Source organism: Drosophila suzukii, chromosome 4 (assembly GCF_043229965.1).
Source record: "Drosophila suzukii chromosome 4, CBGP_Dsuzu_IsoJpt1.0, whole genome shotgun sequence".
NCBI classification, from domain to species: Eukaryota; Metazoa; Arthropoda; class Insecta; order Diptera; family Drosophilidae; genus Drosophila; species Drosophila suzukii.
Genome location: NC_092083.1, coordinates 796,141 through 819,657, shown reverse-complemented (window position 1 = coordinate 819,657; position 23,517 = coordinate 796,141). Strand labels below are relative to the sequence as shown.

Sequence of the window (23,517 nt, the reverse complement as noted above, 5' to 3'; positions counted from 1 at the left end):
TATTGTGAGTAAGCGATATTTCTAGTTTTCCTTAACATTGTGGTGAATACATACAATCATTTAATCCTATGTTTAAAATTTTTTCACATTTTGGCTTATATAATTGGAAGTAGCGTTACATAATTGAAAGTAGTGACACCGCTCCCTTATAATCTGTCCGTCCGTTTCTACGCGAACTAGACTCTAAAATTTAAAGCTGTCGGGATGCAACCTTCCCAAAAGTCTTTTTCCTTTTGCAGGTAGTATGTATGTAAATAAGTCGGAACGAGCCGGATCGTAAAACTATATTCCTCCCATAAGAATAACACTAGATTACAGCCAAAATGCGCCAAGAAGGATGATGGTAGTTTCTGGTAGAATTAAATCCCTAGATAACAAGAAGAAGTCAAAAATATTTTAAACGGATACGTTTTTTAAAGATTTTTTAAGAAAAGAAAACGGAGATACCAAAACTCCGTGTTTAAATTATATCTTGAGTTGCACTGCCTAGGGGAATAACATGTCTCCTTACGTTGGTCAATACTGAAATTTAAATTTCAGGCGCAATTCTGTTACAGGCCAAACACGTAGATCTATTGTAAATAAAAACATACTTATTTCACCATGGATTTTGTCCAAATATGGTTCGTATGGACGGTAATCTCTCGATTAGTGGCCCGATTTTATGGAGATTTTACGATATCAATAAACGTTTTACAGTCACTAAATTCTTTAAAAATTCCCCAATTTTTTAAACTTTGACGACTTGAAGCTCACAATATACTCAATAATTTATTCGGCAATATTAAAGGGGGACCTTATTATTGTAAAGTAAGACATATATAACCAAAACTAGATAAGCGAAACTCAAGATATAACTAAAAAAAATGGATACCAAAAATATTTTTCGTAATACATTATACCCTTTTACTCTACAACTAACGACTATAATTAGAGTTTATGCAATCGGCTCAGCGATTTGCATAGAGGATCACATGCCGAATTTCTAACACTAAAATGTTGTAAAAATTTGAATGAGACTTTGTTGCCAAAAATTATTGAAATCAGACCATTTATTAAAAAGTAATAACCAAATAATAATCAATATCTGGCAATTCGATCGAGATTCCACTCCACATGCAGCAAATCAGCTGTTCTCACTAATACGCCACCAGGCCACTAGGGGCGATGTAGGCTAGTTGGCGATGTAGGCCAAGTGTCGCTAAAGAAGATAGGTGGCGCTATAGGCTAGGTGTGTTAGTGAAAAAGGAGAGTTGCTTTAAGCATATCTCCATCCCTCTCGCACTCCCTTAAGCTAATTGTCGAAGCCATCGACTATAGCGTTTTTCTTGTTCTTTCTGTTATTGTCTATTTTCAACCTATTTAGTGGATTATTAAAAATGAGGTCTCTGTAGACAATAAAATATTAGTAATTTTGACTGGTAAGTTACCATTTTACCGAATTTAGTAGTCTTCCTGAGCGATTCGTAACTACGTTTACTACCTTCCACAGTGCCATCACTCACTTCAAACGGATTAAAGTTTAAAATTTGCGAAACCCGTGTCTGTAATATCAGTGTTTTTAAACAAAAAATTGCAGATGCATTCAGCATTAATACCAAACTTAGAAGCGTTAACTCTGTTTTGTATTATTTTGCGTTCAAGTGGAAAAAGACAAAAGTCGATAATTTGTTTGATTGCGCAATGTATACATTTTTGAGTGCACAAATTTTATACAACAACGACCAAATAATAGCGGCAACGACAAAGCCAGCAGCAGGCGGAAACAATACCAGCTGAGAGCGACAGAGCCGCAACTAATGTACATTTTTCGAAACTCACCCTTCTCCTGTGCTTTTTTGCCGGGGGCTGGGCAGTACAACCCTGACTGGTCTGACCGACAAAGCATACGAGAAGGAATCGACTAACGAATATTTATTTGGTAACAATAATTGAGTAACAACAATTTTCTTTGTGTATATATATATTTATATATATTTTTTAAGGTATATCAGGGTTCAGCGCATATCCACTTGTGACCTAACATTTAAATTAATTTCGCAGTTTATAAGATTTGTAATTTTATATAAAATTTGAGGTTGTCGTTGGCCTTTCCAGAGTGGTTATGGTCCTTCGACATAGTCACGAACGCCAACATTTATGCGACCCTCAGCGGCTGTGACCGAAAACCCTAGAATGCGGGCGTCCATTTTAGTCATCTTATTCTTCTTAACCTTTTTCTGCTTGTTCTTAAATAAGGAACCATTAATAAGGTATTTGAAATGCATTTTCTTGACTCACCTTGCTGTCAGTATAGTCATTTGCCGATGGTGTTATGGCTGGAGCCGGTTTGCACATATCATCATTGTGTGCATTTTGGGCACGTTGCAAGCTCTTGTACTTGCTGCGCCGTTCCAAAAATTGCCTTGCGAAATCCAGTGACTCTTTTCCTTCACCTGAAAGATTAACCTTCGTTAGCCCAGTATAACTATTTGTTATATTATTTCCTTAGACTGTGTACTTTCTTAAATGTTAAACTTAAATATTTTGCAAACTTAAACAAGGAAGAACGCTATAGTCGAGTACCCCGACCATCAGATACCCGTTACTCAGCTAAAGGGACCAAAGGAAAATGGAGATATGCAAGCAGCAAAGCGTCACCTACCGGCGGTAGAAAGATTTAAGCGTTATGGGCGTTAGAGTGGCCGTGGCAAATTTTTTTTGGATAAATCTATAGGTATTGACGGGATCAATACATTTCAGTTAAAATTTTTTATCTAGCATGAAAATTGTGGGCGTCACAGTTTTGGGCGGTTTGTGAGCGTTAAAGTGGGTGTGGCAAACTTTTTTTGGGTCAATCGGTAGGTTTTGATGAGAACAATACATTTCAGTTAAAATTTTTGTTCTAGCATTAAAACTGTAGGAGCCACAGTTTTGGGCGGATTGTGGGCGTTAGAGTGGGCGTGGCACATTGCTGAAACAAACTTGCGCTGCGTAAGAAGCTCAGGAATCTGCACACCAAATCTCAATAGCCTAGCTCTTATAGTTTCCGAGATCTCAGCGTTCATCCGGACAGGCGGACATGGCTAGATCGACTCGGCTAGTGATCCTGATAAGGAATATATATACTTTATGGGGTCGAAAACGCTTCCTTCTGCCTGTAACATACTTTCCGACGAATGTAGTATACCCTTTTACTCTACGAGTAACGGGTATAAAAATATCGTTGCTTTATTTTAGTGCTAATATTTTAATGGAAAAGCCTACGAACCGAAAAATGGTATACGAAATAAAAGAGAACGCTATAGTCGAATCCCTCAACAATCATTTAGCTTAAAACTAACGGTCCCAAACACTTTAAGCGCGCACAGACAAAACAAATAAATTATAATTTTAAACTTTAGGGCCAATCGTCTAAAGCAAACACGGGCTTCATGGACGATAGTACAACGTTGTCTTTAAAATGTAACTCCCTAGCTTCCAAAATGTGGTCGCCAGACGGTACTCAGAAAAGACAGGTATAGGTTCCTCTTAGTCGGGGGGTTTAAACATTAATCTATGAACTTCGAGGTGGAACTTACGCCTGAAAAATAACTTAATCAAACTTCTGGCGAAGGATATTAAGTGAAACAATAGAGAACGCTGTCTTCAGTTCCTAATTTAAACTGCAAGTACACATACTTATGCACGTTATTGACTGGCACTGACGTCATGGCAAACTGTTCACAAAATAGTCTGATTTGCACGGCTTTAGATGAAATGCAGATAGGTATTAAAAGATTGAAAAAAACAATAACAAGAAAAGTCGCTTTTAAAATAAAATCCCAGGGAATTTCTATTGAGAGCTAGTATAGAGCTAATATAAGATAAACGTTTTCTGAAACTTTTATTTGCTTTTCGATAGCATTTTGTTAGCTATTTGCTTAGCGTAAACGATGGGGTTTATTGAGCTATAATTTTCATAATATTGGCAAAATGGAAGTCGACTTGGGCTTAATCTAGCAAAATGCAAAAATCTGCGAATTGGGGCGCAATATTCAAAAGCAATAACTTTACTTTTAAAATTGATTCTAATGAGTCTGCTCGCAACGAAATATCTCGATTTGTTTGGTTTTTGTTGAATTAAGAACCAGTCGCGAACGACCGTTAGTTGATAAATTTTTCGCTCTCTTTTGATTCTTATCTTCTTATTAGATTGAAATAAACAGATTTGGGTTCGAAAAGCTTTCTTTTCCACAGCTACCCTTTTACTCTAAGAGTAACGGGTATAACAAATATATGATGTTCACGAGCAACATAATTGAAATTTCCTCTCAATTTACAAGACAGGCTCGAACTACATTTAAATATTATTGCGCGTTTAGTTGACAATTTTATACGAATTTTGAAACATGTTTAGATCTGTATTTCTACTACGTAGGTATTTTGTGTTTTTCTAAAGATTTTGAATTTGCAGTTTTAGCTTTGCCGCGTCCGAAATTAATTTTTTTTTGTTTCTGGGAAGACAGATCCACAGATAGTCCGAGTTTTTTTATCGTAATATCGTAAAAACATATTGTATAAAATCCAGAAATAAAGCAAGCTTTGGCAAGCTGAAGTTTATATACCTTTGCAGGTCGTTCCTATGAAAACATTGTATGTTCTGAGCTTTCCGATTTGTAGGAAATTGAAAAATAATCACAAAAATAACATGATAAAGTTACATTTCAATTCACTAGCGTTTAGGTTTGACCAAATACGCTATACAACAATGTTTGTATTGTTTTTTTTTTATTAAAATACGATATTTATTAGGTGTATGAATATAATTTTTTTTAATATTTTAGAATATTGTGTTAGATTTAAAACAAAATCGGACAACTTTATCATATAGCTGCCATGGGAACGATCGGATAATTATTGTGAAAATAATAGGAAAATAATTAAGCTTCGTTGTTTTTCTCTTCTATTCAGGTATATAACATTTTGTTATATTTCAGAATCACGAATTCAAATTAATAACAAGAAAGAACGCTATAGTCGAGAACCTCGACTATCAGATACCCGTAACTCCGCTAAAGGGACCAAAGGGAAATGGAGATATGCAAGCAGCAAAGCCAGATTGAAATGCGCCACCTACCCGTGATCTCAATATATGGTAATGTGGGCGGTAGACAGATTTAAGCGTTATGGGCGTTAGAGTGGGCGTGGCAAAATTCTTTTGGATCAATCGATAGGTATTGACGAGACCAATTGACTACGATATAATATACAGGAAGGATCGGAAAATAAATAACAATATAATACAAAGAACGTTTAATTTTGCTTTTGATAAACATATACGGAACTAAGTTAAAATGGAACATTATCTTAAAATTTCTGTAATAATTTTTTAGTTTTCCAAAAATTGGAAAGTTAGCTTCATTTCTTGATTTTTTTTTAATATTTGTTTCTAAATTCTAAAATATTAAAAAATTATTTTTATTACATTAATTTTCCTATCATTCCTATAGGAGCTATGAGATACAGTTGTCCGAACCTGCTCGTTCCTTCTTATTTACTACCTGCAATAGAACACTTTTGGGAAGGTTTCATTCCGATAGCTTTAAAACTCAGTGACTATTTCGATTAAAACCGGACAGGCGGACAGGTTAAATCGGATCGTCTAGTGATGCTGATCAAGAATATATATTTGCTATATATATATAAATAAAAAATCCGTGATGGCATGAGAAAATAAGAGACCTACAAATATATTGCAAATAGGGTGTAATGTTTTCGAACAGCTTAAGTATAGCTAATATCTTTGAGATACCACTGTAGTTACGTGCGTTCAATTTGCTCCCCTTTTTATGATGTGGGATAACAAAAGACTCCTTTCATCTATGTGGAAAATCTGAGCGACTTTTTTTTAGGTTAGAGGGCACACCTAGCGTAGTAGATAGTAGGAAAGTGTGAGTGCAAGTCTGTTTGTGTGATAGACGAGTCTTGATGGATTATTATGAGATCTAGAAAAATTGTAGTGTTCTTGTATAATTTGGGGCGTTTATCATGTCTTAAAATTCTTTTTATTGACGTTTACAGGCAGTGCCCGAGAAGTTTATACCCCAACGTAGACTAGCCATTAAAAAAGCTTTGAAGTGCCAAGTTTTCGGGGTGATCGACAGACCACTGCCCGGACGAAGGAGCCATCTCATTTTCCTCGACTTTTGCCTTGTGGAAGCACAGGTAGCCACAATGGGCAGCTTCCATGTAAGCCGCCTGTCTAGAGTAAGTCCTAGGTACCTTATCGTGTAGGAGTGCATTATTGGAGTCCCGACCAGGGTGAGGCAATAAGTCTTCAGCCTGTTCAACAAAAATGTGGCATGCTAAGATTTTGCAGAACTAACATCGATATTTCACCTTGACGCCCAGGCCTTAAACTCATTTAACTCCTGCACCATATCTTTCGCCTCTCTTCGCAGACCACTTGTCGCCAGAAATGTAGTGTGATCTGCATAAGTAGCTGCTTCTGGGCGAAGGAAGGTCCGAGGTGAACATGGTGTATAAGACTGGGCCCAGCACACTTCCCTGAGGGACTGAGCAAGTATAGGCCTAAAAGCAGACTTGGATCCTCGAACATCCACCTGGAAGGAAGGTGGAAGGTGCCAATAAGAAATGAGCGGAGGAGATGAAAGTGTGTCGGGGAAGGCTTAAAGAGTAAGCCGCAGTGCCAGACTCCATAAAAGGCTTGCTTGACATCTAAAAATGGCCACCCGATGCATTTGCTCAGCAGCGTTATGCACTTTGGTCTCACTGATGATTCGGAATTGCGTCCTGCAATAGATGAACACTAAAGAGCCTTTTTAGAAAGATTCGCTCAAAAATCGCGGAGAAGGTTGGCAATTATTGGGCAAGAATTGGGGCGCGGAGGGACTCCTTTCTTGGGGATCATAGTAGCATTTGCATGCTTCGTACAAGAACGATAATAGCTTTAGCCACTTTCCCAATACTGTCATGCCTACGGGCCTTGTTCGACTTTAATCGCTTAATTTGGTCTTTAACTTCTTCTCTACCAATAGGCAGAATTTGAGAAGCAGGACCAGAGGGAACATCATCAAAAGCTTTTGTAACAGTAGACTCTTCATCTGTGACCAATTTAAAAGGCTTGAATCTTTCTTCCAAAGAATCAGAGAATTCCTTAGCTGTTTCATCATACCGTCTGATCGAAGCAAAGGAAACTTCTGGAGAGGCTGTCGCTTAAACCCGCGAGTTAATTTCCACAGCTCGAAGTCTCGATCAGCATTCGGATCGATAGCACAAGTGTTTACGGAGAAAAAAGTCCGTCCTAGCATAAAAAGCTTTTCTTAATAAAGAAGCCGTTTTAAAAATATCTAAGTCTTGTGGATGACGCGTTTGCATCCAGCGTCTGCCTAACCAAAGTCGTTATTCCACGATTTATAAGGGCATTATTTAGCTATTGAACAGCATAGTGATTACGGTTAGCTGTGGATGCGGCAGTGGCAGACTAAATCTTTAGAGTCAGGTCGTTGACAGCAGCATCAATATACAGAGGACAAACCATCGAATTTTGACAAATGAGGTGTCATAGGACGCGTATTTTCGATACGAATACAACTAGGCTTAGCTTATAAAATTGCCAAAATAATCATTATGTTTGAGGAATATTATAAATATTAAAAATAATCATTATTCAAAAAAAAATAAGGATAGAAGTTAACTTCAGCAAGCCGAAGTTTGTATACCCTTGCATTTATAATTATTCAATTAAATTCGACATTCTTAAAAATGCAAAAAAATAATATTCCCAATAGTATAAGATAATAAGTCAAAAAGACCTTCCTATGGGAGCTATAAGATATAGTTGTCCGATCCGGCTGGATCCGACTACCTGCAAAAGACAGAAGACTTTTGGGAAAGTTTTAGCCCGATAGCTTTAAAACTGAGAGACTAGTTTGCGTAGAAACGGACAGACAGACGCACATGGCTATCTCGACTCGTCTAGTGATGCTGATCAAGAATATACGAGTATATACTTTATGGAATCGGAAACGTATCATTCACTGCGTTGCAAACTTCTGACTGAAATCATAATACCCTCTGCAAGGGTATAAAAAAATTTACAATTTAAATATCATGATGAAAATATATAGGTTAACCGAAGACTATCACTACGGTAGGTATTTTACTTTTCTTCGTGTGTAGATCCTAAAAACAGATCAATACGTATTATTTACAGTCCATGCTATATAGTCTAATCATAATTCTTTCAGCAAACGGATACTTATAAAAGAGGCTAAAAAACTTAAATATACTGTGATATGAATTATGAATGTATGAATTTATTTATCTAAGAATATAAAATGTAATATTTTAATAGATATAGGCCTTGCAAGTTGCGCCTTTAAAGGTCATTTGCACTGAACCAACTTATAGATTCCGAGATCTCAACATTCATACGGAAAGTGTGTGGTCGGACAGATTCACATGGCTAGTTTGGCTCGGATAGGGATCCCTGACCATACGAGTAAGATTTACATTAATCGGGCTTCCAAGTTGACAGTTTTTTAGTTCTGAAACCAAATTCAACAAGAATGGGAATTCAACTTTTTTCCGAAAATACGCATTTTTAAGCGCCCTGGCAAACGCTTTTTCACCGATATGTTACGCGATAGAATCGGGTACATGTTATTATAATAGCACTTTATAATATACAAAAGAGTATAATCAAATATATCTAACCAGATTACATAGAAAAGTGCAAAAAAATAGGCTTTTTTGATGACAGAACCCTAATGGAGAAAATAACATTTTTACTAAAAGAAATTGTCATTAAAATTATACGATTAATCGATAGTCTTTATACAGAAAACTACATACCAAGATATATTCGCACATAGTCCTTCACCTCGTATGGGGCTTCCAAGTCCTGCAAGAATGCTACGAACGTTGGTACTAAAAATATTAAAAAATAATTTAAGTTGATAAATAGGTGAATATTAAAAATATTTACCATCCACTTTGGCTGACATATTATCTAGGCTTTTCATACACCAGCTAGTGAACTCGCTTTCGTACTCATTAACCTTACTAATGGTCTGATCCGTGCCTTGCTGCACATGACTTTTAACATTAGACTTTCTCTCTTTATCTTTGTCCTCTATAGAGGCAATTGCTACTTTTGAACCCGCACGAACCGGGACCATTTTTTGTTTCTCTTGTTGTTGTCCTGTGGTACTTTTTGTTGTTTTTCCTGTGTTATGTATGGCTGGCAATGTTTGACTCTTGCGTAAATTTCGAGGCGATGCAAATGAAGTCGACGGTTTATTTTGAGTTGGCTGATTGGTTTTATTCGCCGAGTTTAGTCCAGCTACCAAAACTGCGGCCGCAGTAACTGTACTGCTATTGCTCGTTCCAGATACATACAAAGTTTGATTAGCACCTGATGCACTTGGTTCGTCCCACAGTCCAGTTCCGGTGTTTGATCTCATTGGGAGTGATGGAACAAGGGACGAACCACTCCATGCCTTATTAGCGCTGCCCCAGATGTTGGTAGTTCCACTCGTCCCTACAACGGCTGATGGTAGAGTGACATGTTGGTGTTGCTCTAGTTCGCGCCGACGCTGCTGATCCACAATTTCATTGGCCAACCGCTTGGCCTCCTCCGCTTGAATTTCGGCAAGGCTCATTACAGGAGCCGCCGCTGGTGCTGCCTGCCACTTTAGCAAAGCATCGTTAGCTTCAGCAGCAGCAGCAGCATTGGCACGCAGTTGCTTATCTAGTAGTTCCTGATGTCGCTGCTGGTCTGCACGGCGCTCCCGACGTTCTGCCTTTTGTATCTCTGCCAGTCCAGGCGCAGTACTGTTAGAGTTTGGTGATTGAAGAGACCATGGTGCTACGGATGTAGAAGGTAGACGAGAAGCAGACTGCGGCTCAGCCGTTTTGACAGCGTCGTTCTTATTGCTTTGAAGAGACACGGAACTAGCTGGAATTTTATTATACATTTTTATACAAAAATTATTTTTTTTAAATTTGTGTATTTATGCATTTGTATAGAAATAAATTAAAGTATACATTTTTAAAAAATATAATAATTAAAAAAAGGTGTTGTCGATACCAGCGGATTTCCATTACCTTTTAAATACAGAATTGATTTATTTTTCAGTTAGCCCTGTGATACGCTAACATGTTCACCGCATGATGCCAAGCCCCTATAGATCTTTACACTCATAAAATTATTGATCTAAATACTAGGAAACCCTAACACTAAGAAAAATCTCCCTAAATATAGGAAAAATCGCCATAGATAAAATGTTTTAGTGTTAATTTTTCTAAAATGCGAAATTTATTCTATTACCTTATGCGAATATTTAGGGCAAAATCGACATACTTAGTAGAACAAAAAGTCATCAAAAATCGCCCTTAAAACTGAAAAATTGCCCTGAAATTTGAAAATCGGTGGCCTAGCGGTCTAATGCGTTGAACTTTCAAAATCATCTAAATGGCGTGAGTTCAAGCCCACGAAGAGTCCAAAATTTTTTTTTGTGCAAGTTTTTAAAATTTTATTTTTTAACAATTTTATGAGCAAAGGCAAAAACAATTTTACAACACGTAGTTTTATAATAAAAATCAAAAATAATCATTAATTCTGACCGAAATAAATAAAAATCAAAAATAACGATTACTTCTGATTTTTTTTTGATCAAAATAAAACTCATTTTGAAACCACGGCTTTCCCCGTTCCTACAAATCAAACGCAAAGGAGTGTCCTGAAAACAGAATAGTTATATTGGCCTTCTGCATCCTTGCAGATGATATTTTTGCTTTAGGCAGTAGAACAAGTGCTTTTGACCTAACCACGCTAGTAAATGTTTTTATCTGCATACCAATCCCAAACGAAATGCTGTCGTCATTTTCTCTTGCTCAAAATTAACTAATAAACCAATTAAAGCCGCGAACTCTTCAAAGCAAATGGGGCCAACATTTAACACACATACCAGTTTTAATACGCTTGCGAGGGTATTATGATTTCAATGAAGGAGACGTTTCCGACCCCATAAAGTATATACGAGTATATTCTTGATCAGCATCACTAGACGAGTCAATCTAGCCATGTCCGTCTGTCCGTCCGTTTGTCCGCAAACTAGTCTCTCAGTTTTAAAGCTATCGGGCTGAAACTGTCCCAAAAGTCTTCTTTCTTTTGAAGGTAGTATATAAGTCGGAATCAGCCGGATCGGACAACTATATCTTATAGCTCCCATAGGAACAATCGGAAAAAAAATATAAAAAAATTATATCTTTGGTGTTTTTTAATATATCGGGAAAAAATAATAATTATATATGAACGCATTCAGTAATAAAACACGAATTGTTCATAAATAAATGACTACTACTATAAGATTTCTCCAGCACCAAAATATTTTAAAGTCGTATTAAAAGTGTCTGAATTAATTTTATATATAATTACGGCTCTAAAATATTACTTTTGTTGTTATACCCTTGCAGAGGGTTCAGTTAGAAGTTTGCAACGCAGTGAAGGAGACGTTTCCGACCCCATAAAGTATATATATTCTTGATCAGCATCACTAAACGAGTCGATCTAGCCATGTCCGTCTGTCCGTCCGTTTCTACGCAAACTCGTCTCTCAGTTTTTAAGCCATCGGGCTGAAACTTTCCCAAAAGTCTTATATCTTTTGCAGGTAGTATATAAGTCGGAACCAGTCGGACCGGACAACTATTTCTTATAGCTCCAATAGGAATAAAAAATTTTTTTTAGTTATATCTTTGGTGTTTTTTTAACATATACCTCCTACGCTTGGAAATAACATTTCTTAATTAATTCTGAATTTTGAATTTAATTTGATCAAAATCGGACGACTATATCATAAAGCTGCATAGGAACGATCGGAAAATTGGTGGGAAAATAATATGAATAAATGAATAATAATTATAACTGCAAGGGTATACAAACTTCGGCATGCCGAAGTTAACTTCCTTTCTTGTATTAAGTTGAGTGTGATCCACACAATCTGTAGAAGCTAATCCTCTACGTCCTAAGAATTCACGGTTACTGAAGAATTGATTTAAATATCAAACCACCAATTTACCCAGTAACTTTTATCAATTCTTCAGTATCCGCAAATTCTTAAGATTGAGAGGATGCGTGTTAAACGCCTAAAGCAAAAATATCAACTGCAAGGATGCAGAAGGCCAATATAACCAATTTGTTTTCCAGGACAATCCTTTGCGTTCCTTTTGCAGATTTATTTAAAAAATTTAAAAAAGTCGGCACAGGGAAGCAGTTGTTACAAAATCAGTTTTATTTTGGTAAAACAAATAAAAATCAGAAATAACAATTATTTTTGATTTTTATTTATTTTGCTCAGGAATAATGATAATTTTTGATTTTTAAAATAAATCTTTTTTTTTATCAAAAATAATGATTTATTTTTAGTTTAAAAATAAAACTCATCATGATTGCGATCCCTGGTGATTTCAAGTAGAAGGCTTTAAAAAAAGAAAAGGGCCGTCACAAAATTAGATTGATACTCCGTTAAATTATATCGTGAGCCACCCTTCCACCCTTTTAAAAAGATTTTCTTGAGAAATCACATACAGTGGCGAATAAAAAATAGCACCACTTCAATACATTTTGTTTTGAGTGAACGAAATTGTTTTCAGTGTTCTTTTTTCACAGAAAGTTTTTGTACTCTTTAGTATTCCTTCTAACCAGAAAATGTGTGCCCACATTTTTAAATTAAATTATTTTATTAAAAAAACCCCAAAAATGCCGGAAAAAATATAGCACCACTTCCACATTTATTAACAAATACCTCATATTTTGGCTAATGGCCTTTATTCAAAGCACGTGTTTATCAGGTTTGTTTATGATTTCGATATTTTGGTCATAAAAAGTTTGAAAATAAATAAAACATAAAATGGGACGTGCAAAACATTGAACTGAGGAAAAGCGTGATATCATCCAAAAGTTGATAAAGGATGGAAAATCTTACAGAAGTTGGCCGATTGGTCGGATGTTCAAATAAAATGATTAAGAACGCTTTAAACTATAAAGAAAAACATGAAACACGAGGACGAAAACAATCTATGACCCCCCTTTTCGTCAATTGATTGATCCGTCAGAACAAAATGGATCCTTTCAAATCTGCTACGCAGATGTACTCTCTATTTTAATGTTATGTAATTGTGCCTTTAAACTGAATACTTTTATATCTGCTACAGAGCTAAAAAAGGGGCTTAAAATAAAAAGGTACCACTTTTAAATGCCATAAATATTTCTTAGCGAATTAAGTTTGCCAAGGATCATGCAAATTGGTGACCCGTCAGTGGAGGAATATTTTATGGTCTGATGAGAGCAAGGTGGTTTTGTTTGGTGGAAAAGGATCCAGATCCTATGTCAAACGTCCAAAGAACTCGGAATTTGAGCCCCAGTACACCGCAAAGACCATAAAGCATGGAGGGTATGGTGTGATGGTATGGGCCTGCTTTTCCTGTAACGAAGTAGGTCCGATACATTGAATCAAGACCATCAAGGATCAGCACGTACACGTGGATATCACGGAGATCATTATGCTACCATTCGCAGAGTATGAAATGCCGCTCGTGTGGGTCTTCCGACAAGACATGGATATGGCTAGATCGACTTGACTAGTGATCCTGATCAAGAATATATATACTTAATGGGGTCGAAAACGCTTTCTTCTACATGTTACAAACTAGTAACGGGTATACAAATTGTACTTAAAAACTCTTAAAAATACGAGCTATACACCTAAATAAAACTGATAATAGATTGAGTAGAATATGACGGAAGTGAAAGGTCGACTTGGCTGTTGATACTGATTTAAAACTTCTGAATTTATCTCATCGTTTTCCTTGAGGCTAAGTTGTAACTTTTCTTTCTACTTATACAGTCAGTATATCAGATATTTAATGTAATAAATAAATATTTGACTTAAAATTAAGTATGGAAACCTACCTGTCATGCCACTTTGAACTGATTGAGCATTGCCTAATAATGCCTTTCGACGTTGAGCTTGTATTTGCTGTTGCCTTTCTTTTTCCTCTTGCATTTGACGCGCTCTTTCTTCCGATTCCAGAATAGCCCGACGTTTTTCTTCTTCGACCTGCTGGCGCTTGCGCTCTTCCTTCTGCCGCTTCTTTTCTTCCGTCTGCTCTCGCTTGCGGTCGTCTTCGTTAACTTGCTTTATTGGAACCGACTGTGGCACATTCTGCTTTACATTCAAAACCTGTTTGTTAGAGTGCTTTCCCTGTTGCTGGTGTAGATTTGGCTCCTTATTTTGATACTGTTCAATATCGGAAGCAAAGGATTGAACTAACTTTTGATTATTGGGTTCCTTTAGATTATCAGTTGTAAGGGGCTGATCTAATTCCGTTGAACTGCTGTGTTTAAAATTATTTTCTGACTGAACTTGCGGTAGTGGTGGTGCTGGCACAGAATGTACTGTGTCAGAATAGCAGCTTTGCGGGGTCTTGAGCATTAAAAGTTGTTGCTCTTCATTGGGCTCTTCATTTATGTTGCCCACTTCCCATAGAGTTGCCTTTTCGTTAGTCATTCCAGGCCATTGTGGGTCAGGTTGTTGTTGCTTGTTAGGGGGTAACCACATTGGAATCATCAAGTTTTGACCCGCTAGCAATTGTGTTTCAGTTATATAATCCCCGCCAGAGAGATTTTCGTTACCAGAATTTGGCAAAGATGGTAGTTGCTGTTGGGTAACTGTTGGTTGACCACGCAACAGCATTCGCAAGTTGTATTCATTTATTAGGTCCAAGTCATTTCTTGGCAGCTCTTCAAGTTTATTTAGGTCGCCTGCAGATCCACTTTCCCTAACACAGTCCACGGAGGCTGCCAAGGGAACAACCACTGGCTGAGCTTGCTGATGCATAATTTGAGCATTTAGTATGAAATTATTAGCATCTAGTAGATTACCCCCTGGTCGTTGCTGCTCGCTGCTGTTTCCGAACATATGCTGCTGATCCTTCTTGGCCTGTTCAGCCACTACACTGTATAACTGACTTCCGGCAGCAGGATTCAACACCGAAAGAGAGTTGCTTAATCCGTTTAAACTGCTCAAATACTCTGGTAGAACAAGCACTTGAACTTTGCGGCGAACCACCGCCTCTCGCTCGACAGCCGAAAGCCTTTGAAAACATTCATTTTTGGATAGCTCTGCCAGAATTTGGTATTCTTGGTGCTGTAAGTATTGATCCTGTAACATCTGAAATCGCATTGTAAGCATTTGCGACGTAGTGGTCATGCTATTTCCTCCCAAGTTTCCTTTAATTGCTGCACTTAGAGATTCGGCGGCTGCGGTTACATTTGCCTTAAGTTGATCACATCTTTGTTGTTGCAACTGCTGTTCAACAACAGTCAGCGGGAGAGCAATTGGTGATTGCTTACGGGGCGTAATTGGAAGTGCCGCTGAAAGAGTCGCTGGTATTTGACCAACAGGATGATTCTCTAAATCCATCGGCGAAGGAAGTAAGTGGCTGTGTGTAAATGGCATGTTCCCATGGCAAAATTTTATAAGCTCGCCCAACGGTCTAAACCTATTATCGGAGAATCGTCGCACGAACAAATTCTCATTAAAGTACCCAGCACGATACCATTCGGTCATCTCCATCGCACTGAATGGCCCCTGTACATTTGCCTGGGGATCCCGGTAAAACCATAATTCATTGAGATTTGGATTGATCAAATGTGGCGTGGGAATCATTGAAAATTGTGGCTGATGATGCAAGTTATGGTGCTGCATAGCCACAAGGTTTGAAAACGGAATGGCTGAATGCTGATGAGATGGGTGAGTTGCATCTGAAATTGAAGTTGCGATTTGTATAGGCATGGTGGGAGGTGCTTGCTGTCGCACTGCAGAAGCATTCACAGAATTCGGTTTCATGTTCAACTCATTATCTGTCAAGCTTGGCAGCGCAGCAGGAAACTGACCGCTATCACTTTGAAGTTGGCTTGGATTCGTTAAGGATTTAGTATCATCTTCTGTTATAAGTTTTTCCACTTCATCGGCGACTTCTTTGATTCGATCTGAAATATCCCCATGGATCACATCCATTTTTGTTGTTGTTGAGTTTATTGGAGATAGACGGCTTTCGTTAATTTCCTGTGCAGCTGCTATATTGGAATTTTTCATTAACGGGTCATCAGAAGTTTTATCGTTTATACTATTTGTATCAGCAAGGGGTTCACTTTTAGGTTTTGACAAACTCTGATCAGAGTTAAGTCCTTTAGCCATTAAACTTTTGTTATTTTGAGGATCAGCATCACCATGAAAGGCACCACTTGCATCAAAGCTACCACCCAATTCGGATGGATTTTCCATAGCCCATTCTGGAAGATTGTCATCGCCATCAGCACCACCTGCATTATTGACACTCCACAATGGTGAGGTCTTCGAGCTTGACATTCGTATAGAAGGGTTGGATGTGTTTGCTACCTCTCCAGCTCCCATTCCGGAACCTTTACTAGTTCCAGGCCGCTCTCGATCTGGGCCTACAGTCCCAACCGTTGAAATAGAACGTTGCAAACTACTTGGATTGTCGACGTTAACATCTTCGTCGCGCCAACTTGTAGACCTCCCTAAAAATAAGAGTGTACAATTAATAATCTTTGCTACATATAGTTATCTAATAGACTTATTCCTATCAAGAAGGGTTGCTATAGTCCAGTGCCACTACCATTAGATACCCGTTAATACTTAATAGACGATTTTGAGCAAGAAATGAGGCTACTTCGCCAAGTAGAAGTTTATCTGCCCCTGCAGCGAAATCCATACTATGCAATTAATGTCATACGTATATTTTAAAAACCTTATATCGATTCCCATGGCTGCTGTATGGTATAGTCGTTTGGTTGAGGGACTGCAAGTAAGTTTAATAAGTGTAAACAAATATGGCCCAAGACAGCGTTAAAAAAAATAGGAAAAATACCACTTACTTACTTTTTTCGGCAAGTAGTAGGTAAAATAAATCTAATTTTTTTATTTTTTATCATAAAAATGGAAAATAAGTCATACTTTTCAACTTTTAAAATTAAAATTGAAAATAGGTCTTATTCAGCGATTTTTATCATTAACATTCAAATCAAGTTTTATTCTCTAATTTATATTATAAAAATTGAATTCAAATATCACCAACCACCAACCAATTGGTATGTTGAAAGGTTCATGGAAAAAGAGACAGAGAGTAAGGTGCATTCCTAATCATTATAATTTTCTGATACTATTTAATTGTTTTTTTTTAACAGAACATAGAAGTTTCATATATAAAGGTATATAAAAAGGTAGTCCTGAAAATGTCCTTGAATATCTCAATGTCATATTTTATATGAAAGAATCTAAAAACACATATGATCTAAGAGTCATTACGTAGATTTTTAGATTCTTTCAATATACCAATTGGATCAAAAGATATTTTTATTCAATTTTTATAATACAAATCACAAAATACGACTTATTTTCAAGTTTTATAATAGGAATTGGAGAATAAGACTTACTTTCAATATTTATATTAGAAATCACAGAATATTTTTAACTTTTATTAAAAAAGTTGAAAATCAATACCTATTTTAAATTTTTATAACAAAAATTGAAAAATAAGACTTATTTTTAGTTGTAATTATAAAATAGAGAAGTACGACTTATCACAAGCCGAGTCGATGTAGCCATGTCCGTCTGTCAATTTTGTTGGGATTATCAATATCTTTATGTCAAAAATTCTCCAAGTCTGACCATTTATTAAAATGTTATAAGCAAATAAATGACTCGACCTTAGGTGGCGCTGTTGCGGCGTGTGTAATATAAAAAGCCCATACTCTAGTTCTGCCAACGAATAAGAAATCTATCAATACCCCAAAACCAGCTGAAAGTTTACTTAAGCTTTGCTTTGAACTGTACGAATACGTCTATATATGACATAGATATTATTATATATAAAAAACAAGAGATAACGCTATAGTCGATGCCATCGACAATCAGATACCCGTTACTCAGCTAAGGGGAGTGCGAGAAATGGAGAGTAGTATGAAAGTAGCAAAGCGACTGTTCCCAAGATTGGACACTTTATTTGCTTTTAACTTTTTAAAGTATGGACCGATTTGATTTTTGGCATTGTATATTGACAATCAAAACAAAATCTCATTTAAATTTGTACAAAATATAAAAATGTGTGTGCTAGACAGGTTTTAGCATTATAGTCGTTTGTTTGCTAGAAGCTCAAGAATCTGCATGCCAAGTCCCACTTTTTTTTAGCTTTTATAGTTTCCGAGATCTCAGCATTCATACAGACGGATAGACCGATGGAAATGTCTAGATAGACTCGGCTAGTGATTCTGATAAAGATTATACATACTTTATAGGCTCGAAAACGCTCCATTCTACCTGTTACATACTTTCCAACGAATCTAATATACCCTTTTACAATAAAAATAACGGGTATGATAATATTCTATGCCCTAGAGTTGAAGTGAATGTTGTAATATACTATTGCATTATATATATACAAAGCAGACTGGCTGATCTGTTTTACACTATTAAATTGAATTTCTTTGGTAAATGGCAAGGTAAATTTGGTAGGACGACCTGAACAGCAGCGCCGTTTAAACTGAAATATCATCATTGTAAACCAGTGGTGCCCCCATAAATACAATAAAATGTAAGACTAACAAGTCAGGCTAGTGGGCACCACGGTTGAAACCTGATAAAGGAAATTAACAAAAGGTTAAAACAACTTACTCTATTGAGGAACATTTTTTGATCGCGATAGAATCGCTCGGTATGCAGCCCAGAGCAATAACGCTGCATCACATAGAGCCATCGTACTACGCGTCGCAAACAATAGTTTTAAGGCGAATCGCCCGTCTACTTAGAAAATTGCACCAACTAATCTAGGGTGATCATTGGATTTAGAAAATGTCAAAACTAGGATGCTCCGAAAAAATGGTTTTCTAATATTTAGAACATAATTTTTTATAGAGTAGCTTTTGTAGAAACGGACAGACGGACAAGGCTGGATCAACCCGTATGGTACCCACTATGACTATATGACTAATATAAACAAAACAAGGAAGAACGCTATAGTCGAGTACCTCGACTATCAGATACCCGTTACTCAGCTATATGGAGAACTGCAAGCAGCAAAGCGAGATTAAAATGAGCCACCTACCGTAGGTATACAGATTTAAGCGTTATGGGCGTTAGAGTGGGCGTGGCAAATTTTTTTTTGGATCAATCGATAGATATCGACGAGACCAATACATTTCAGTTAAAATTTTTTATCTAGCATGAAAATTGTGGGCGTCACAGGTTTTCGCGGTTTGTGGGCGTTAAAGTGGGCGTGGCAAACTTTTTTTTGGGTCAATCGATAGGTATTGGTGAGAACAATACATTTCAGTTAAAATTTTTATTCTAGCATCAAAACTGTAGGAGCCACAGTTTTGGGCGGTTTGTGGGCGTTAGAGTGGGCGTGGCACTGTGCTGAAACAAACTTGCGCTGCGTAAGAAGCTCAGGAATCTGCACGCCAAATCTCAATAGCCTAGCTCCCATAGTTTCCGAGATCTCAGCGTTCATCCGGACGGACAGACAGACGGACATGGCTAGATCGACTCGGCTAGTGATCCTGATCAAGAATATATATACTTTGTGGGGTCGGAAACGCTTCCTTCTGCCTGTTACATACTTTCCGACGAATCTAGTATACCCTTTTACTCTACGAGTAACGGGTATAAAAAGAGTGACAAGTAGAGACATTCAAAGGAATTTGCCGTTAACTCTTAACTTATTTTAATGAAAAATGAATCGATGTATGTATAAAAATTGAACTAGATACTAAATTAACAGCCAGACAGAATTTAATTTCCATTAATTTCGTACGGATAATATTTTCCCAGAATGTCGCGGGTCTTGGTACTGCTATCCCCACTAACCTTTGAGACCATAACTTTAACAAAAACAAGGAAGAACGCTATAGTCGAGTACCTCGAATATCAGATACCCGTTACTCAGCTAATGGGACCAAAGGGAAATGGAGATATACAAGCAGCAAAGCGAGATTGAAATGCGCCACCTACCGGCGGTAGACAGATTTAAGCGTTATGGGCGTTAGAGTGGGCGTGGCAAACTTTTTTTTGGGTCAATCGATAGGTATTGATGAAAACAATTCGTTTCAGTTAAAATTTTTATTCTAGCAGCAAAACTGTAAGAGCCACAGTTTTGGGCGGTTTGTGGGCGTTAGAGTGGGCGCGGCACTCTGCTGAAACAAACTTGCGCTGCGCAGCGTTCATACGGACAGACGGACGGACGGACAGACGGACATGGCAAGATCGGCTAGTAATCCTGATCAAGAATATATATACTTTAAGGGGTCGGAAACGCTTCCTTCTGCCTGCTACATACTTTCCGACGAATCTAGTATACCCTTTTACTCTACGAGTAACGGGTATAAAAATGTGAGTCAGAAATTCTCCAGTTCAACTTGCCCATACCACTTAAAACTACTTTTGCAACGAACTGATACGATTAAAGTCTTCAAGTCAAATCGTTCGCGAATGCTTCAGGACGAATGGTCAAAATAGTCACAGGACTGTATAATTAATAATACTTAAATTTGGCTCACTTTACTTAAGAAAGTATAAAATGCAGCCCTCGAATTTATGTTGAACTTGGTATTGCAAAAGGACTTCTAAGATCTCGCAACTTAGGGCCCATTTCTCGGGTGCCGGCTAACATTTCTCGGACAGAGCCTGCTAAGGAAGTTAGGTTTTCATCAGCGTCAATGTCAAAAATGACTAACTTGACTTGATAAAATGGCAGCTGATTTCACAAAGTCCACTATTATGAAATGTTGTAACCTCAAAAAAAAACAAAAGCTAAACCGCTGATGCAATTATCAAAGCAAGATGTGTTGCCTCTTTGCAGTTAAATTTTGTGATGAACAGCACTCTCTAAAAAAAAATAAATTAATGATGTCGAGAAACCCGATTTTCTTTTACAAGTTTATCTAGGCATTAACTTTTTCAGACAGATAGCTATCAGGACTTTGTCTGGGACTCGAGAAACCGGCCCATAATCGAATGTTGCGACAGAAAACTTTTTACAAAATTTACCATTTTCAACATTAAATACATTTTTAATTAAACCTAATGGTAAAATATAGAGACCCTGGTTTATAGGAAATTCGTGTGATTTTACACAATGTCGCTTATTGACAAAATTACATTGGTTTAAGAGGCAGCAGTATAAATTTATAAAGTTTCCACCGCAATATATAACTAGTTAACTATAACCTCCTTTGTAGAAAGGCAACGGATGAAAAACTCTGTTCTTAAGGTACTTATGCTCCTCTCCAGCATTTTATGATGTGGTCAATATTAAACCCTGGTCAAAAGAGGGGCGTAGCCAGAGCGCTTTAAGCGATTTGCCTGAACAGGAGAAAACCCATGCAAAACATTGTATTAAAATGTTTGAAACGACCTCAACCAAATCCTGGCTATCCCACTCGGTCAAATTGTAAAGAAAATATTATGGGAAGTAACTGACCCCATCGATGACTGTTGGTACCAAAACTGGAATTAGTACTTCCTGCGCCACCACCGCTTCTCCAACCAGCTATGTCAGGGCCGCTAATGGAACCACTGACAACTGGACCGTCTCCGGATCCGTCTTCGTTACGTGATCGTCGCCAGTTCTCCATGTTGCGATGATGACTGGAAAAGTCTTTTCGAGGACTTGAGCTTGGAGTCCCGTTCCAGTCTATGGCACCTGAGCCACTACTAGATATGTTGGTCACTGCAGAATCGACAGTTCCGTTGCGTTCACTCCAAGTGCGTTCAGCCTGCAACAATAAAACTATAAGGTAGCAACGAATAAAACTTGCTTTAAGTGTTTTCAGTTACCTTGATGGATATTACCGATAAGCCCTCATCGTAAAGACCACTTGGACGTTGGTATATAGGATGATAGACAGATTTGCCGCGTATTCGGCCCCGGTCGACTGTCCCACCACGTCCAGTGCCCCGAGAGGCAGTACTAAATCCACCGGACGATCGCTGCAACCAGGCAGGACGCGACTATTTGCAAAGTAAACTTCAATACTGGAAGGCAACGGAAATCATTTGACCTACGCTATTCCCAAGCATATTTTGGTTGTTGTCCTCGTCGGAGCTCGGTGTCAAAGCAAGCGGGTATTGGACCTTCTCCACAAAAAGCTTTTTGAACGAAGGCAGGATCTGCGGCAGCATACAGTTCCGATCGAACAAGGACAGCATTTCCTCTCGACCGTACCGGTATTCTGGAAATAGATTACGCGATGCAGAGGCTGTCGTGTTGTTCCCCAGGTTGTGCACTGCAATCGAGCTATTTGGGCCTCCAGTACTGACGTTGTAGGTACTGGGAGAGCCCGATGGCTCGGCTGACATATTGCGCAACCATTCCGGACCAAATTTCATCGAATCTGTCATTTTCAGTAGCCTCTTGTTCTATGTTACGCTGACGCTAAATTCAAAAAGAATATGTTTTCAGTTTCTTGATTAATTTATTTATCAGAAGAACGCCAAAAAAATCGTTTTTGGTTCTGATTAAATTGAGATTGGGATAAAACTGGGTTAAAATTGAACGACTCTTGTTTAAAAAAGTTTTACTCTTAAAGCCTAAAAAATAAATCACGAGAAACATTGCTCAGAGAAATCGGAGCAAGGGACCAATTAATAACTCCCATCAAAAGGACGCGCGCTCATTACTGATAAGAAAACTTGCCAAGTTATTACCGAATATACAGTATAAATAAAGGGAATTAACAAGTAAGACAACACAGCAACCTAACCTAAAAAATGGAAATGAAATATCACACACAAACGTAATTACACATGCACTCATTTTCAAAATTATTGAGTGCCACCATCTAACATTTAATGTATTTTCATTCTTCCATATTTTAAATAACGTTATTTCAACTAGAGCAAATATTGATAGCAACAGACTCAACAGTAAGAACAGAAAAATAATAAATATTTTAACTACATACACTTGTATGTACTTTTGCTCAGCACTCTAATGCGCGTTCAGGTGCGTGAACAAATGTAAGGATGCATAGCCAATATGCGAAAGTTAAGTGTATTGAGTAAATACTTATGTTCGCCTTTCGTCAAACCATTTAAAATCCATTTTTTTGGCAATCACATTAAGAAATATTACAAAAATTAATTCAAATCGCAAAATCTTTACTTACACGTACGATATTATAGTAAAATACCAATACCAATACAATATGCAGTCGAAACCAGTGTGGCCACTTTCCAACATGTCTACTCCCAAATTTACTTAGTGCTAGGGGCATTCCTGCAACTGGTTTTGATGTGCTTTATAGCCTAATTCCACAGAGCATATCCCCATGAAACAGTTTTATTTATAAACAGCTCGGGTTTGTCCGATATAAAAAATTTTTTTAAAAACCAGAAGGGTCGGGATCGCGAATAAGTCACTTTTTAGTAACTTCTTCGCCAAATAAAGACG

At 37.5% G+C, this 23,517-nt stretch overlaps 1 protein-coding gene across 3 annotated transcripts; it reads right to left on the bottom strand.

The window, feature by feature from the left end:
* Positions 1 to 1,945: 1,945 nt before the first annotated feature.
* Positions 1,946 to 23,357, bottom strand: Gyf (GIGYF family protein Gyf). 3 transcript variants are annotated; one of them, XM_017088662.4, is made up of 9 exons: positions 23,234 to 23,353; positions 22,131 to 22,500; positions 21,903 to 22,076; positions 21,547 to 21,841; positions 13,958 to 16,591; positions 8,972 to 9,943; positions 8,839 to 8,913; positions 2,281 to 2,435; positions 1,946 to 2,219 (listed from the first exon to the last, which is right to left on the bottom strand). In XM_017088662.4, exons 2-9 carry the CDS (start codon positions 22,464 to 22,466, stop codon positions 2,103 to 2,105), a joined length of 4,758 nt encoding a protein of 1,585 aa, XP_016944151.2. In that variant the 5' UTR covers positions 22,467 to 22,500; positions 23,234 to 23,353; the 3' UTR covers positions 1,946 to 2,102. The 3 variants fall into 3 exon arrangements, with proteins under 3 accessions (XP_016944151.2, XP_016944150.2, XP_070853293.1); XM_017088661.4 differs by having other exon boundaries at positions 1,946 to 2,228; positions 23,234 to 23,352; XM_070997192.1 differs by lacking the exons at positions 8,839 to 8,913; positions 8,972 to 9,943 and having other exon boundaries at positions 1,946 to 2,228; positions 23,234 to 23,357.
* Between the last annotated feature and the right edge of the window lie 160 nt (positions 23,358 to 23,517).

What these genes read in the sequence shown, in the direction of transcription:
- Gyf (XM_017088661.4), bottom strand. Translation starts at nt 22,466, where the DNA reads ATGACAGATTCGATGAAATTTGGTCCGGAATGGTTGCGCAATATGTCA. An exon ending in TACCAACAGTCATCGATGGG is followed by an intron (nt 16,592 to 21,546) that starts GTCAGTTACTTC and finishes TCTTATTTTTAG; the next exon opens with GGAGGTCTACAAGTTGGCGC. An exon ending in ATGACTATACTGACAGCAAG is followed by an intron (nt 2,229 to 2,280) that starts GTGAGTCAAGAA and finishes TCCTTATTTAAG; the next exon opens with AACAAGCAGAAAAAGGTTAA.